At 41.5% G+C, this 14,950-nt stretch overlaps 1 protein-coding gene across 1 annotated transcript; it reads right to left on the reverse strand.

Moving 5' to 3' along the window:
• Positions 1-183: 183 nt before the first annotated feature.
• BPIFC (BPI fold containing family C) lies at positions 184-14,776 on the reverse strand (the record flags this gene model as incomplete). The annotated part of the gene is made up of 15 exons (XM_079304491.1): positions 184-825; positions 2,445-2,521; positions 3,300-3,363; positions 4,157-4,199; positions 5,458-5,525; positions 6,053-6,223; positions 7,515-7,568; positions 8,260-8,433; positions 10,271-10,362; positions 11,277-11,337; positions 12,179-12,242; positions 12,994-13,149; positions 13,926-14,054; positions 14,178-14,289; positions 14,662-14,776. The coding sequence occupies 15 exons, from the start codon at positions 14,774-14,776 to the stop codon at positions 790-792; spliced, it is 1,416 nt and encodes a 471-aa protein (XP_079160617.1). The 3' UTR covers positions 184-789.
• Positions 14,777-14,950: the final 174 nt, after the last annotated feature.

Below are 14,950 nucleotides of genomic sequence, written 5' to 3' on the forward strand. Positions count from 1 at the left end.
AGCACGGGGAGAAAAAGGAGGAGAACGAAAGAGGGTAAGGAAGGAAGAAAAGCATCTAACCTTCAATTCAGACAAAGACAATTTCAGAGAATTAGAGGACTTACCCAGAAACACTGAAGGAGTTAAGTGTATCTAACCTGGCTAAACAGCACTAAAAAGGGCACATGACGGGCACAAGGATTTGAAGGGTTATAGGGAGACTAGTAGTACCACTGGCTCACATCCTCCCGCTTCTGTATCCTAAGATTTATGTTAAGACACTGCAAAGATTTTGGTTCCCATTGTAACTGGGACAGTTCCCAGTCTGACAGTTCCACAGTTCTGGAGAGGGCTCACTCCCTACCTGTGTGCAGAAGGGAAGCGTTTAAGATTGTTACAGCAGAAACATATTAGCAGCTTTATCTGCCCTAACAGCATTTTGACAATTTACTTTTCCTAATTTTAACAGACTGCAGCATCCTTCTGGAAGTGTATAAACAAAATTGTATTTCAAAATAGTCATTAATCTTAAGAACATTTTTGCATCAGTGAAACAATAAAATAAATAAATGTCAAGCATGTGTTATATGTTCTTCCTTGGGTCTGCTTGTTACCATCATTATACCAGCTAACCATTCCATCAGCTTTTTTTGATTTCCACCACCCTCTCTTGTCCCCAACCAGGATGGAGGTTGTAGGAGCTCAAGTTAAACATTTCAGCAAAACTGGAGAGTGTTTAGTCTTCAGAGTCACATTATTGACTTGATTTGAAGTTCATGCTTAACAAGCGGTCTCTCTTCTCCTTTAGTGTTAGTAGCGGACATCAGTCGAAATCAACACATATCCCTGGGGGGAGAACAGTCATGGACAAGCTATGAATTGAAATGAACATGTTACTTTGTGGTTTCTTAATTTCCAATTGATCTTGGTGTTTAAGGTCCAAAAATCTACTGAGAAGAGCTGAGCCTTGGAAGTAGCAACTTTTATTCCACTCTGTCCTTTGAACTTTGCAAAAGGGCTCCATCTTTCTCTGGGTGCTATCTCTTTGCACCATGTTAGTGACAGAAGGGAATCTAAAAATCATGCAGCACACTCAGGAAGGTTCATCTGAGCCTCGAGGCAACCAGGCAAGCATCACAAGGTGGGATGATTTTTTACCTAATTTGCGCCACTTAAAAATTAGCCATTTAATCTGAATTTGTCCTTAAAGCTTCCCTCACTGTCAGCACATACAGAGCAATGAGCCTGCAGAGAGCAGCTCATCACAGTCACAGAATCACAGAATGGGTGGGGTTGGAAGTGACCTTAAAAACCATCCAGTTCCAACCCCCCTGCCATGGGCAGGGACACCTTCCACTAGATCAGGTAGCTCAAAGCATCATCCAGCCTGTCCATGAAAAGTAAGAATTGTTTTCCTTCCTATTGACCATAGCCATCAGACTGGATGGAAGTGGAACTTCTAGAACTAGAGCCTAAACTCTAGCCTGTAAATGGGAATCTGATTCACTTTGGTAGGGCATAGCAATTCTGTGTTGTCTCTCATTCCTTGTTACTGATGAGGATACTGGTTAGAGAAGGTGAGGAGGGAATGGGCACCACAGAATCACTAAAATCCTTCATTCACATTTAGTCTATAAGACTCTTGGCAATGAGTGCCACTGAAAGCAGCCTCTGAGCAATTATATTTTGTAGGGAACCAGGTATGTGGGAGGCAAAAAGCAATTAAAACCACCTTTGCATTTCCTTTCCTGAGTTGTGTTTTGCGCTTAACCACAAACAAAGATTTAGAAATCTAAAAAGAAGAACTTCAGAAAAACTGAAAATGAAGTTGTTAAACAAGTGGAGAAATGAGCAGGCTTACTCATTTTCTGAGCATTTGTTTGTCAGCAATGCCCTTAAACTGATTGGTTATCTAGCAAACTTCTGTATGCTCAAACTAAGGGCTAGATTTGGAGAAGAATAACCAGAAGGCAAAAAAATATTTTCTGAGAGCTCACTGACTACTTTTGGCTACTAGCCTTGGTCATTATCACCAATTATTAACAAAATCTGGCCATCCTAGGTGCTCAAATTGAATTTGCCTCCCTCTCATATTCCAATTATTCAATAAGACTGTGAGATAGCAATGACTCTTATTTGATGTGATTGGTCTAACCTGAAAAATGTGTTAAACCAGTTTTTACACTTAATTGCAACTTGCAAGGCTGAACAAGTTGTACATTTGATTATTACATAGTTATATATTCAGTTCTAACTTTTCCTCTCAAAGAAAGATACATTTGTTTCTAATAGAATTTTACCATTATTACAGATCTCATTTTAAACCCATTTTTACTGCTTAAATAGCTCAAATACAGCAAATTTCTGGCACTATAGAAGGTGAATAAATGCCTAGGGAAAAAAAAAAAGGAAAAGAGAGATAGCTTTTCATAGAGGAAAATATTTCATAAGTATCAAAATCTCACCTGTTCAATTGTAATGTGAGGTCTTGTCAAGGTAACATTGGCCAGATTGGGAAGAGGGAATCCTTTTGACAGTTTAGCTTATAAAAAGAGACAAATGATGATTTAGGTATGCATTAGAAAGATAATAAAGACCTGCCCTTGAACAACACTGTTTATCCAGAGACTTGTAGGTCATTTATAACAATTAGCCTCTTAGTCTTCACAAGCAAACCTGGGAGGTCACTAAGATGATCATTTACCAATGGGAAAAAAGAATTACAAGTGCTTCTCTCTTGGCAGAGTGTTGCAGCCAGACTAAGGCATTTCATGTTCAACATTACATACTGAGTGCTTTGTCCCTAATGATCCCTAAGGGATTGTTAATACAGCTCTACCATCATTAGAACCTGGTCCCATTTGTATCCATTAACTAAAGAAGGTGATCACCCCAGTATAGAGGGCTGACACAAAGCTGTATCTCCCTCCAGGGCCTTAAATAAGATTTATGAGGGGCAAAAGCTCTGTTCTGGTCTAATAAAAATGAATACATTTCACATATTTCAGCCTCAGGCAGGTGTGCAGATTAGAGAGACTTTTGCTTTTCTCCCTGATGCATCCATCAGGACCACCTGGACTGAGATGAAGGCAGATGAATTTTTACTTTCCTAGTAATTTTTGCCCTTTTTGCAGAACAGTGAGAGGAAGCACTTATACCCCTACAGATCAATCTCTGCCTTCCACTGCTTACTGGCTGATGGTCATTTTCCACTCCAAGTTAAAGGGAGCTGAAAACTTAATCAGAAAGTCAGTAGAAATTCCTAGAATAACCCATTCTGCTTGAAGCTTTTTAGTTGATGCTTTGTAATACAGCCTTACCATTAGCTGATGGAATTACTTCAGTCTGTAAAATATAAGATAGGATGTTCTCCAGAAGCAAGACCTGCCACAGGTGAGAAAACTGAGTTAGCCATCATTTCCTGATAGTGGTAGAACTGTCATCCCTAATCCTGGGTGGAGTTAGTAGGCTCTTAGTCAACTTTTGACCTCAAAAGTGAAGTTCAAGTGGACTTTGAATCTTAAGGTTTTTGGAATGATGCAAAGGAAGTGAGGTGCAGAATGCAAATGGATTTCATTATGCTTGGCCAACATTTTAATTTAAAACAGTCTATTTGCTTTATTTATGAGATAATTTATCACCAACAGCAAAGCAGGACCAGAACAGTTTTAATCCTTTCTCCTCAGATACTTGAAACAGATTGATTATACTGAGAATGAAATGACTCTCTGCGGGGACAGGGCTTTCCCCTGAAAAGTACAACTGCACTATTTCAGGCACCTGAGGGAAATATCTTGACTCCCCCTCCTTGCTGCAATTCCGAGCACCTTGCTGAGCACCCATGGAGTGCCTGTGCCTCGGGCATCCCTGTGACCATTGGAGGAGTTCTGCTCTGCTGCTGCAGCTCAGGACTGCTCTGTTTCACCGTGGTGATTCCAGAGACCTCTGCTTACTGCAGACGGGGCAACTGCAGAATGTCTCGTTTGCACAGCATTAGCTTGTCCCAAAGAGTTCAGTTTTAATTCCAGAATACAGAGGGGGCTGCCAGAAGACAGGAAGTGAGCCACTTGGGAATGAAGCCAAATGATTTAGAAATAAAGATAAAATTTAGCTGCTTATTCTTTAGCCTTGATATCACTGGTATTCTTAGTATGCATTTCCTATATGCTCCACTTACCTCAAAAGAGCCAACATTGGAGTGGGCTAGGGAAAACTGGATCCTGAGGGAAAGAAGAGAAACAAGATGAGTCACTAAGAAAGTATAAACACAGTTATTCTAATCATGTGCAATCATTGCTGCAGAGCTCCAGGCCTTAAGAAGCATCCATAAAGAGGTTTTTGAAGCACTTTCACACACTGCATACTGCTGCATAAAGATGTGGCTTTCTTGGAGCATTGCTGAGCATCCATAGAAGAGTGTGCTAGAAGGGCTGTAGCCAGCAATGTGAATGTGCTTCTCCCTCTGTGCTGTTCTAGAAATTCTACTGACAATTGATTTTACCAAGGACTCGAAGGGTGCCAGGTATTTTCCAAAGATTTTGGTACATCTGCACAATGCTTTTGTGTGAGTCTCACCAGGAAGAAAGGATCTGTTCATTGTGTGGTACTGCTGCTGCTGGCTTTGTTGCTACTGCCTCTGTTTCCAAAGTGAAATACTTACTCCCTATGTTACTCTTGTATCTGACAAAAGATTTCTGAGTTTTATCAGCACCCAAGTTCTCAAGGCCAGCTTCCAGCACACTCTAGATTTTCTTCTTTGAAAATTACTGCAGGGAATGCTAACAGCATTATCCTTCTTAAATTCCTAACTCTCTCTGCCCTGACAAACTCTGCATGTTCTTAACCCTGTGTCTTTCACAGGGACTTTTATGAAATTGGAGTTCCAGTTCCCAGTTGTGAGTTCCTGATCTACAGAGCTTCTCCATGAAATGTGACATGCTAGATGTATAAATGACCTAGCTTCTGGTCTCCAGCTTTCTGATCCTTGGAAGTTGCAGGACTGCAGTTGGTGAATGTCTGCCATAAAAATATCTGCACTGGGGACCTGCAGGGGCCCAGATTCTTTACTGTGCCCTGGACTGCTCTGACATTCCTAGGTGGCACAGGTTGTCTAGAAAGCCATGACATGTTTCCTGCTGGAAAGTGATGAGGGAAACTCTCTGATATCAAAACTGACCTATGTGCTTAGTTTTTCTAGCTCAGAGGGGAAAGTAGATGCAAAAAGTAGGGAAGTCCAGTGAGACCACTTCTCTGCAGCAATCCACTGGTGGAAGTCCCTTGAGGCCATGGCACTTGTCAGAGAGAAGCTTCTTGCCTCCTCTAAACTGTAGAAGTGCTGCCAGATTTAGAGAATCTAATGCAGATGAATTTACCAGCAAAACATATTCATAGTTATCCAATTATATGTCTAAACTACTAATATTGGGATTGCTAACATTGTTTTCCAAAGGAAATCTTTTTCATCCCAGGTTGGATTACCTGTTCAAACATAGTGAGCCCATCAATTTCTGATCAAATATATTCAGAGAAATGCTGGTGTTGGCCACCTGCAAAATAAAGAAACTGTGAGTTATCAGACATAAAAACCCCCAGGACCCTTCCTGTGAATTAGTCACAAATACATAAATACCATCTTTCCAGTTATGCATGGAAGCTGTTTTAGGTAAATGCAGCTTTGTCATTGCAAGGCTGCACACAGTAAATGTCTTTTTATTTGAATGGCACTGACAAGAACTGAAATGGGGGTAATGAGATGTCATTAATCAAAGCCATGAAAAAGATGCCAAGAGGCATGACTCACACTTGCAGAACTGTCATTCCAGAGAATAAAACCTTGCTTAATCAGAGCCACTATATGTTGGGGTTTTTGTCCATCTGTAGAAAAATGTTCTTTGCCACAGAAATACCCTGTAGGTTAGGTGGGGTTATGCCTACAGCTGTGACTAAGGGGAATCTGCATGTTTAAGTACTAGAAATGTGGCATTTTCTTTGTTTCTTGTACAGAGTTTTAACAGAAGGAAGGAACAAACATATTTAACCCTGAGTTAAATCTCACCTTGTTTGTTGTACTTACTATGTTCAGTGTGAACAGAGACTGGATGGTTGAGTCTGGCAGAACAGCCAACACCTCCATGGAGCCCTGAATCTGTACTGTGAAGGAATCCTTCTGCAAGCTGATGATAGGGATTTCAGTAGACATTAGCTTCAACATCACTGGGTAGGGTGTAACTGAATATTTAGCTACCTGTAAGATGCAAAGACAGAAAAAAAAAGAAAAAACATTTTTCTCGTAGAAGGGATCAGAATACTGCACTTTCTCACTTTTGAAGCAATTATTTTGAAGTAGTTCCTTATGATGAGGTTAAGGATAGCTGCTAACATAAGATTTTTTTCAGGTAAGCAGGAAATAAAGGTTTTCTGTGGTGCTAAATTAACAGTATTGGCCACTCAGGAATGCAGTGGAAAGTTCCTTCCTCTTGAGGAATACAAATTTTTCCATACTATTTCAAGATAAATTAAAATACTTCCTTGTGAACAAAGGAGATAAATGGACCACGAATGTGGTATTTAGTCACACAATAAAAGAGCTCAGGAGTCATTAATTTTGAACTTCACCCATCTCAGGAGATGGGCTCCTCCTCTGAACTGTCCTCAGAGGAGCCTCACTCTGTTCATTGCCTGAAGAGTGAATAGGCTCACAAACTTCAATATTCAAAACAGAGGGGGTGGAATATTTGCATCAATGCTCTTGGCATTTTATGAAGAACATCATACATTACTGCCCTTGGAGAATTCTTATATTTTTGAGGAAGGAACTTAATAACATCTGGGAAGCAAACAAGAATGTGAAGTACTTTGAACTATTAGTCTGATTTCACCCATCCTTGGCATTTACAGCCCAGGGGCTCTTATGCTCATTTTTGGTTTCTCATTCTGTCTCAGAAGGCTGGTGGAAGCCTTGCATGCTCTTATTCTCTGTCCTGTTATATTCATCTCTTTCACCTAAAATAAATGGAAATCCTGTGCATCTGCCTTGTCTGTTCCATAGGATGTAATGTTTCCTGTCCATCTGTTAGCTCATTTTCCTGCACATGGTCCCTTCCCAGGTTTTCTGCTCATCAGTCACAGGCCAGTAGCAAAGTAAAGAGAATGATGCAGGTTTGGGGAGGAGAAAGAAGATTTTTCTGAGCTGGGGCCCTCTTGGATGTCTCTCAAAGCAGGACTGGAAGCTTTTTCCTGCTCAGAGCTGGTTTTAGGTGGGAACAGCTGTGGCTTGGGCACAGTGCCCAGAGAAAAGACTGATGTACAAGGTTATGGGCCAAGATTATGTTTGGTAACAGTGCAAGCCACTCAACTCATCATGGGGTGGGAAGTGACATTCCCATCTGCTCTGCTGTCACAAGGCACACATGTGCCCACTTCTCCAGTGCAGGAGCCCTGCTGGCCCCATAAGCCTTTGGGATACACCAGTGGTGAGGTGTCTTGAAACCTGCACTGGGTGGCTTCCCTGAGACTGTGAAAGTAATGATACTCACCTCAGGGATGATACTGCCAAATATCTCTGTGTTTATATTAAAATAGCTGCAAGCCTGGAGGAGAAAATAAAAGAGAGAAATGAGTTACCAGATTTGACCTTCATGATCAGCTTTTCTCTAAACGCATTATTCTGGTCATTTCAATGAATCTTTGATTTTGTGCCTCTCAGAAATATTCCTAAGAGACTCAGTATACTTAAAGTAGCTTCCCAATAATACATGCCAAAATAATCCCTCAGGAAGCAAATGCATAATGTCATTATAGTTTGGGCTGCAGTCTATAGGTTTTGTGACTTCCTGAACCTCCTGCAGTTGGGTTAGCCAAATCAGGCAGCCTCCAAGCCACAGATGCTGTACTTTGATGAATGCTTTGCTTACAAGGCCCTGTAGTACTTTCAATCTATGAAGATCCCTCAGAAAACAGCCACTGAAGCTGCAAAATTCTCCAGAGTTGATCCCTTGTCCCTGTTAGAGAAGTCTGTGCCTCAGGTCCCCAAAGTTCTTACTTTTTGTAACACATTTGGCAGTATTTGGTACTTGGCTCAGTGGAACTTGGCATGCCTGTCTGTGCCCTGAAGCATCTATACAGAGCATAAGTAAAAGAGAATAACAATGCCCTGGTATTTATAATTTCCTGTCTCAGGACTCTACAGACCAGCTGAGAGCTGTATATGGCCACAACTGACATCTGGCAGGTAAAGCCCTTTCTGAGCCACCCCACCCCATTCCTCTGTGTCCTGCTCACCTCCTCTGCAATGGTCACAGTGAAGGCCCCTGCAGTGTAGTAAGCAAATGAGGAGGTCTGAAAGAAATACTCAGAAAAGGCAAGGTACAGCATGGAGTCACTTTGGTCTGGGATGGTGAGGGAAGCTGCCACGTAGGGAGAGTCAGTATAGTTTCCAGCTGGGAAGAATACACCCTAGAAGAGATAAAAAACCCAGAGTCAATATGTAACTTTTCCATGACTGCCAAGAATGAATGCAACTTTCCTTTTCCTGGCTTTACCCAGCCTATTCCTTTGGTAGTATGCAGGCTTTGTGGTACACCCTGAAGGCTTGCTGCTTTCAAGCAGGTGGTGAAGGCAAATTCCAGCATTTGGACATCTTCACACATGAGGTCCAAGATCTGTCTTTTGGGAAACTGGTCACCTACTGAGGACAGTCCACCTCAGACCACCCTCTAAATTAAGGGTTATATTACATGAAGAACATGACTAGGGGTCCTCCTTTTTGAAAAGCCTTACTTTCTCCTTTCCTCATCTCCAGGAACTTAAATCTGAGAACTGCTGCTTAAGAGCTAACCAGTGGTCTCAATTATAAAATCAGTCTCTAAAACCAGAGGTCTTTTTTGGTCAAAATCAGCACTGTATTCTGCCCAGAATCAAGTTGGTAACTTATGCAGACAAAAGGCTTATGAGAGAGGAAATTTGTGTCAGACAAACCTAAAATGCCTATGTTGTCTTCTGCATTACCCATCACATTGGCCAAGCCTTGCAGATCTAATACTTCCAAATGCATCCAGATGAAACGAAAACATAAAACTGATTGAAAGTGATGCAGACATTTAAAGGTTAAAGCTTTTTATGTCCATTTTATTAGTTTTCCTGTTTCTGTTTCATCTCAAATGTATTTTGTCTGTCTTTATTTTCTCATCTAGCTCTAAAGTTCCTGTTGCCTTTTAAGGACTATCAAAATGCTTACAAAGTGCTGAATCACAGTTGGTGACCTCTCCATTCAATCCTCACTTGCTGGATTTATCAGTTTTGTATATTTCCCCACTTATGTGGGAGAGTAGCTCATGGATCAGCCATGATTTCACATCTTTTGTCTGACTCAATCCCTGATTAAAACCCAGTTGCTGCAATACTCAGAAGAGTTTGAGGGCAGCTGCAAAGTTGGTGTGTTGAGGCCAGTGTCTACCTCACAAGCAGATACTAACTTTTTGTTCCTTTTTGTTTTCACCTCTCTTATTTCCCTGTTGTCCTTTTTTTAATACTTTATTTATAGAATCTTTGTGACAAGACTGTTTTTTCATTTGGCCTTTGTAGAGCACCAAGCACAAGGCAGTTTAAACTTACTTAAGGATCTCAGATACTATAATAATGACAACTACCCTCAATCAAATCACCTTACACAGAATGACAATGAAGTAATTTCAGAATTAGGAACTAGTCAGATTTTAGTTTCAGTATATAAGGAGACTTCTTCCTTAATTTGAAATAAACTTTCAGGTCCTCAGACTGCGGCATTTCTTGGGCTCCCATGCTTTTGAAAGGGTCTTCTATCTTCCCATTTGAGAAGGCAGGGGCTTAATTCTTGCTCTGATAGTCTTGCTTTTTTCTTCTTTCTCATCTGACAGCAGATGCATCTAGTTAGTCCCGTGCATAGAAATATTACCCTGACTGACTGAACAATCAAGTCCCAGCTATTAATCAACAGTGAGAGAAAGATAAGGTTGAATACCTTTTTTCTTTCCTTTCCCTTTCTTCTGTCTTGCTTAGTCAACTTTAACTGCTCTCTATTTTCCACAACCAACTCAATAGCAGTTTAAAGAAAAGGATGTGGCCTTTAAATAATTCATTTCACAACAGGATTGTTACAAATTATTACTGTAACAAATTCAATAATGCTTTGAAATGCCTGTCTTCTCAGATAGTGAGCCTTTATGTTTAGAACAACAATCACAATCATCTTAGAAAGTGTCTCAGAGTAATGGAAACCACAGCAACGTAGGCAAACAGCACTGCAGGCAGCTACCTTTAAGTCCAGGTCAATGAATGGTTGGAATACTGCTGGTGAGCTACTTAAGGAGTAGTCTACTTCAGCCAAATCATCAATCTTCATTACAGCTGTAAGGGTGGCAGATAAGACACAGAATATTACAAAATACACAGAAATAATTTTGTGTGTACTTAAAACTGAGCTCCTGAAAGAGAATGACAAAAATTTTTCTAGAGAGAAGGGAAAAACACAACCAGGGACATCTTAACATGCATTCTGACCTCAGATTTGATGTTTCTACTGAGACCTTCTGTAAATCACCTTCTCTAGTTTGTCTATTGTTTTCTCACTGGGGAAACTAAGTTTGGTCTAACCCCAAAAAGGAGACACCATATCAGTGCTTCAGGACATAAGGAGGTGTTGGGATTTCTTGTCAAGCAGTTCTAAGAGCATCCCAAGTGCCTCTAACTGCAAATACTTTCCCAGAAGGAGGGTGCCTGATCTGCTGTGTATATATGCAATACCTGTGTGTTGCACATGGTATCTGACCAACACTTGGGGTGTCTCAACTGCCTGCAAATCTAACCCAAAGTGGTTCAGGTGAGAAGGTTTTTGCAAAGAACTTTTTCATTTTGTCTCTGATAAATAGGCATGTAAAACTTAATTTCCAGGCAGGAAATTAAGGAGAGCAGGCTTCAGCTGGTAAAGTGCTGTGTGTGCAAGAGGACTTGGAGCATGGTAACAGAAAACTGCCTCAGCATCACTATGGCCTCTAAGTGGCATTTCTCACTACAGAAGTGCACACTGCCACACTTGCAAATTGGGAATTGCTACCAAGTCCTTGGCTCTTAGAAACACATATTTCCTGCTCACATAGCCCAGCCTTTATTTAACTGTGGTTCTGAATGCAAGTGAGCAGATGGAGCACAGGGACTGATACCTTTCCAGGAGGCATTGCTGAGCAGCCACTGTTAAGGAAGTGGCAGAATTTCACTGATCAGAAGAGAGAAAACAGAAGGAAAAGGTATCACTAATGACTCACCATTCAGTGATCGGAGGTCTTCATCTATCAGCTGGATTCCAGCTCTGATATTGGGACATGACTACAATAAAAGCACACTCAAGTTATGGCCTGATTAGCATGGATGTGTAAGCACCTCTTATATGTGTGCCAGCAGAACTTTCTGGATGACACACATTGCAGCATTTGTTTATCAAAACACCTAATCTGGTTTCTCTTCAGCTATCCGGATCCCCAAGGTTTCTGCTTGGTGCAATGTAAGCTTGTTGTATGTCAGAGCTGCAAAAAAGAGAAGTTTCCAGAGGCAGCCTGGTGGGGGTGACAAAACCACAGCCTTAAACAGTGTGAGGACAGATCTCATATTGGCATCAGAGGAGAGATCTCAGAATCAAGGAATCATTTAGGTTAGAAAAGACCCTTAATATCAGCAAGTCCAGCTGTAAATCCCTGGACAGAATGACAGCCATCTCAAACTCTGCTTCCTCTCAGTGGTCCTGAGCAGGTTGTCATCAGAACTACTCACCCCTTTGACACTATGAAGTTGAAATGCCATACAATCAGTTGATACACTATAATTTCTCTGTGAGTGGCCCAGTATGTTTTTCTGCCAAGCATAAAAATGACCCAAGCCCCAGGATGCCTGTAGGTACACAGGCAGGGACTTATTCTGCATTGGAATGGAAAAATAAGTACATTTTCCATCCCTACTGCTGCCTTGGTTGAACATAGCTGTGTCAGTATCTTGGCTCTGAACTTGTCACTTTATCTGGAATCATTTCTGGCTGGCAAAATGATGACTGTGCTGATCAGAATAGGACTATTACAGGATTATTTTTCTAATTGTTCCCTTGCCAAGTTCACAGCACTGACTTGTGAATGCTGTCCTCCTTACACTCCTCTCCTACACAATGTGGAAGACTTACATTAGTGACCAAGCTCCTGTGAATGGGTTTCTTCAGATACTTGATAAAGAAGTTATGCAGGAAGCTAGAGAGAAGGAAGAAGGCAATTAATGGGTCAAGTACTACGGTTAAGAGGAGGGCAGATATGCAGAACATGAACTTAATGGGCTCTTAATGTGATAGTCTAGTACACATGGGAGCTTTTTGAAATGTAAAATCTGTCAGAGAGTCAGCATTTAAAAGATAATTTCAGCACTATCATTTCAGCCTGGGTTAATTTAGTATTTATGAAAAAGGGATTTCTTCATAGCACTACCATCACATATGTACAAAATAGTGTCTGCACTAGGAACTTCCAAAACAAGTAAAAATAAACAAACAAAAACAGCCCTGCAAACAGGTGACAAGAGTGGTATTCCAACAGTGAGAGAAATACAAGAATATCATGAGATACTGTTTCATGGGGCTGTACCCAGAGGCTTAACAGACAGTCTGGTTCTGTTCAATTTTAATAGCACTGTGAGTAGGAGGAGAGAAGCATAGAAACTTCTACCTAGAATTGAAGATTGAAACTAGCTAGGGCTGAAGTTTGAAAGAAGTGGGTGCTGAAGAAGCACAAGGGATTGTTTGATTCTGTCTTTGTCTTCCACTGTGTGTAAACACAAGGATAAATATCAATGTTGGCCATTTTAATGCTGTATTAGGCTGCAGTTCTCACCTGTGGTGCCTTATCCTGCCTAAAAGTAATTCTAGGTGCCCTAATTGGTGAAGTTGTCTCTGTGCCATTCATTGACAGTTATTTTGTGAGAGAGTTTACACAGATCTCTTTCACTTACCCAGTTTTCCCATTCAGTTTGATATCTACATCACCAGAAGTTGTCTGGCAGCTGGTGAGGGATATTGATGCAGGGCCTGCATTATCCAGGGGTGTTGAAAAGATTGCAGTAACAAACACCTTTGAAATGTGCACTGTGCCTCTTCCACTGTCTTTGCTGTATCAAGTGAAAAGAAATAAAAAACTGAAAAAACCCCACCTCTTCACAATGGAATTCCCCAGTGGTGTGGACCCATGGCTGGTCCTGGTCACTGCCACTGCCCTGCTTTGCTTGCCTGTGTAGGTGCATGCCACTGAGGCCACTGTGCCTCCTGCTGTGTCACCCCCTCAGCCTCCAGGTCCCCTCCTCCTGCACAAAGCCCTGCTGTCCCTGGCAGAATCAGAGACTACTGTAATTCAGTCAGTTTAGCAATATAGGCAATGTGGGTTGTAGGGAAGAGGGATTTCTTTCCTCAGAAACAGCCTGGGACTAGTAAGGTGTGGAGACTCCTCTAAGGATATTGCCATTTGCTCATCCATTTTCCATCAGCCTTTGAACTGTATGTCTTGGTGGCATAGCAGAGGGTTTCTAATAGTGTGACTGCACTATGAGGGTTTATTATCCTAGACTGTGATCCACCACACTACAGTTTTTCTAAATGTGTCATTAGCTGGCAGGCTGGACAATGACAGCATTCAGCTAGACCAGCAGTCCTGTACTATTTGCAGCAGTGCTTCTCAGCCATGGCTCTTTATCAGTGCTGATGTCTGAGGGGGCAGGGGCTGTCTCCCACCAGCAGACCTGTTGAGAACACCAGTCTGTGCTCCTGGGTTACTGCTGCCAGCTGATAAACAGCACCTTTACAACAAAGGGGTCACAAGGATAGACTAAAATTTGCATTTTTGTATTATCCATCAAGAAAAAATTCCCAGTACATGCAAATCTGTACATACAACATCCAGGTCCTTATATTCCAGTTCATATCAATGGTTAGAGAAGCATTTCCAATCACCAGTTTTATCCCAGACCCTGGTAAGAGGGAGATGGAAGCACTGGGTAACTCAACAGCTGTAACATGTATCCTAGAGCATGAGGGAGAAAAGGGAGAAAAAAGATTAATAAAATGGATTTAATAAGCCAGAATGAACACAAAACAAGATACAAATTTCAGTCCAACACAAATTGCCCCCAGAGAGAACACTTACCTTGAGATGTTATATTTGACGTTACCAAGTGCAAATTTCTCATGGCCAGTCAAATCAGGGAAACGCTCCTTCTCCATATTCTGCTTCAGGATTTCCAGCCCAACCTCCTTGGCTACAGGAACACAGTGATCAATTCAGTTGCCTTTGATAGTGTCTGGGAGTTCAGAATTATGTGTTTCTGGCTTAGGAAATGTGATGGACACAGAATCAGCAAGAAGGTGGTGTCTCACTTGAGACCCAGCAGTACTATTTCAGGTCTCACTCCCAGTCATGGCAAGAGCTGAACTAACTGATTCAATCTGAGGTCAGATGAATCTTGATATGATGTACAAAGCAGCTTACTGACTTTGCTCTACTGTGCTCTTAAACTTTCCTTTATCCTGTCATTTACTCATGGGGTCATTTACTCCCACTGCCCTCTTTCCTTTGTTGTATCAGTATTCAAGGCAATGCCACTAGCAGCTCCTGAGAACATCACACATACCATATTCTAGTCCCTTCTGGGTGATCCTCACTTTGAGTCCAGGGCTGGCACTCAGTTTCCCACTGAGCAAACTTAAGAGGAGGAGAGAACAGCAAATCTTCAGCATCTTCCTCATTTTTCACAGGACCTAATAATAAATATTTATAATGATAGCAGAAATTAATTCTGTGTCACTTGGCGGTCGTGCTCCCTTCCCCTCCTACCCTGGATACAGATTTCCCTCCAGAATGAGGAAAGTGGAAAGCCCAGCAGCCCTGGAAGAGAAGACCCATTCTCCACAGACTTACAG

This window comes from Erithacus rubecula (assembly GCF_903797595.1).
Source record: "Erithacus rubecula genome assembly, chromosome: 4".
Classification (NCBI taxonomy): Eukaryota; Metazoa; Chordata; class Aves; order Passeriformes; family Muscicapidae; genus Erithacus; species Erithacus rubecula.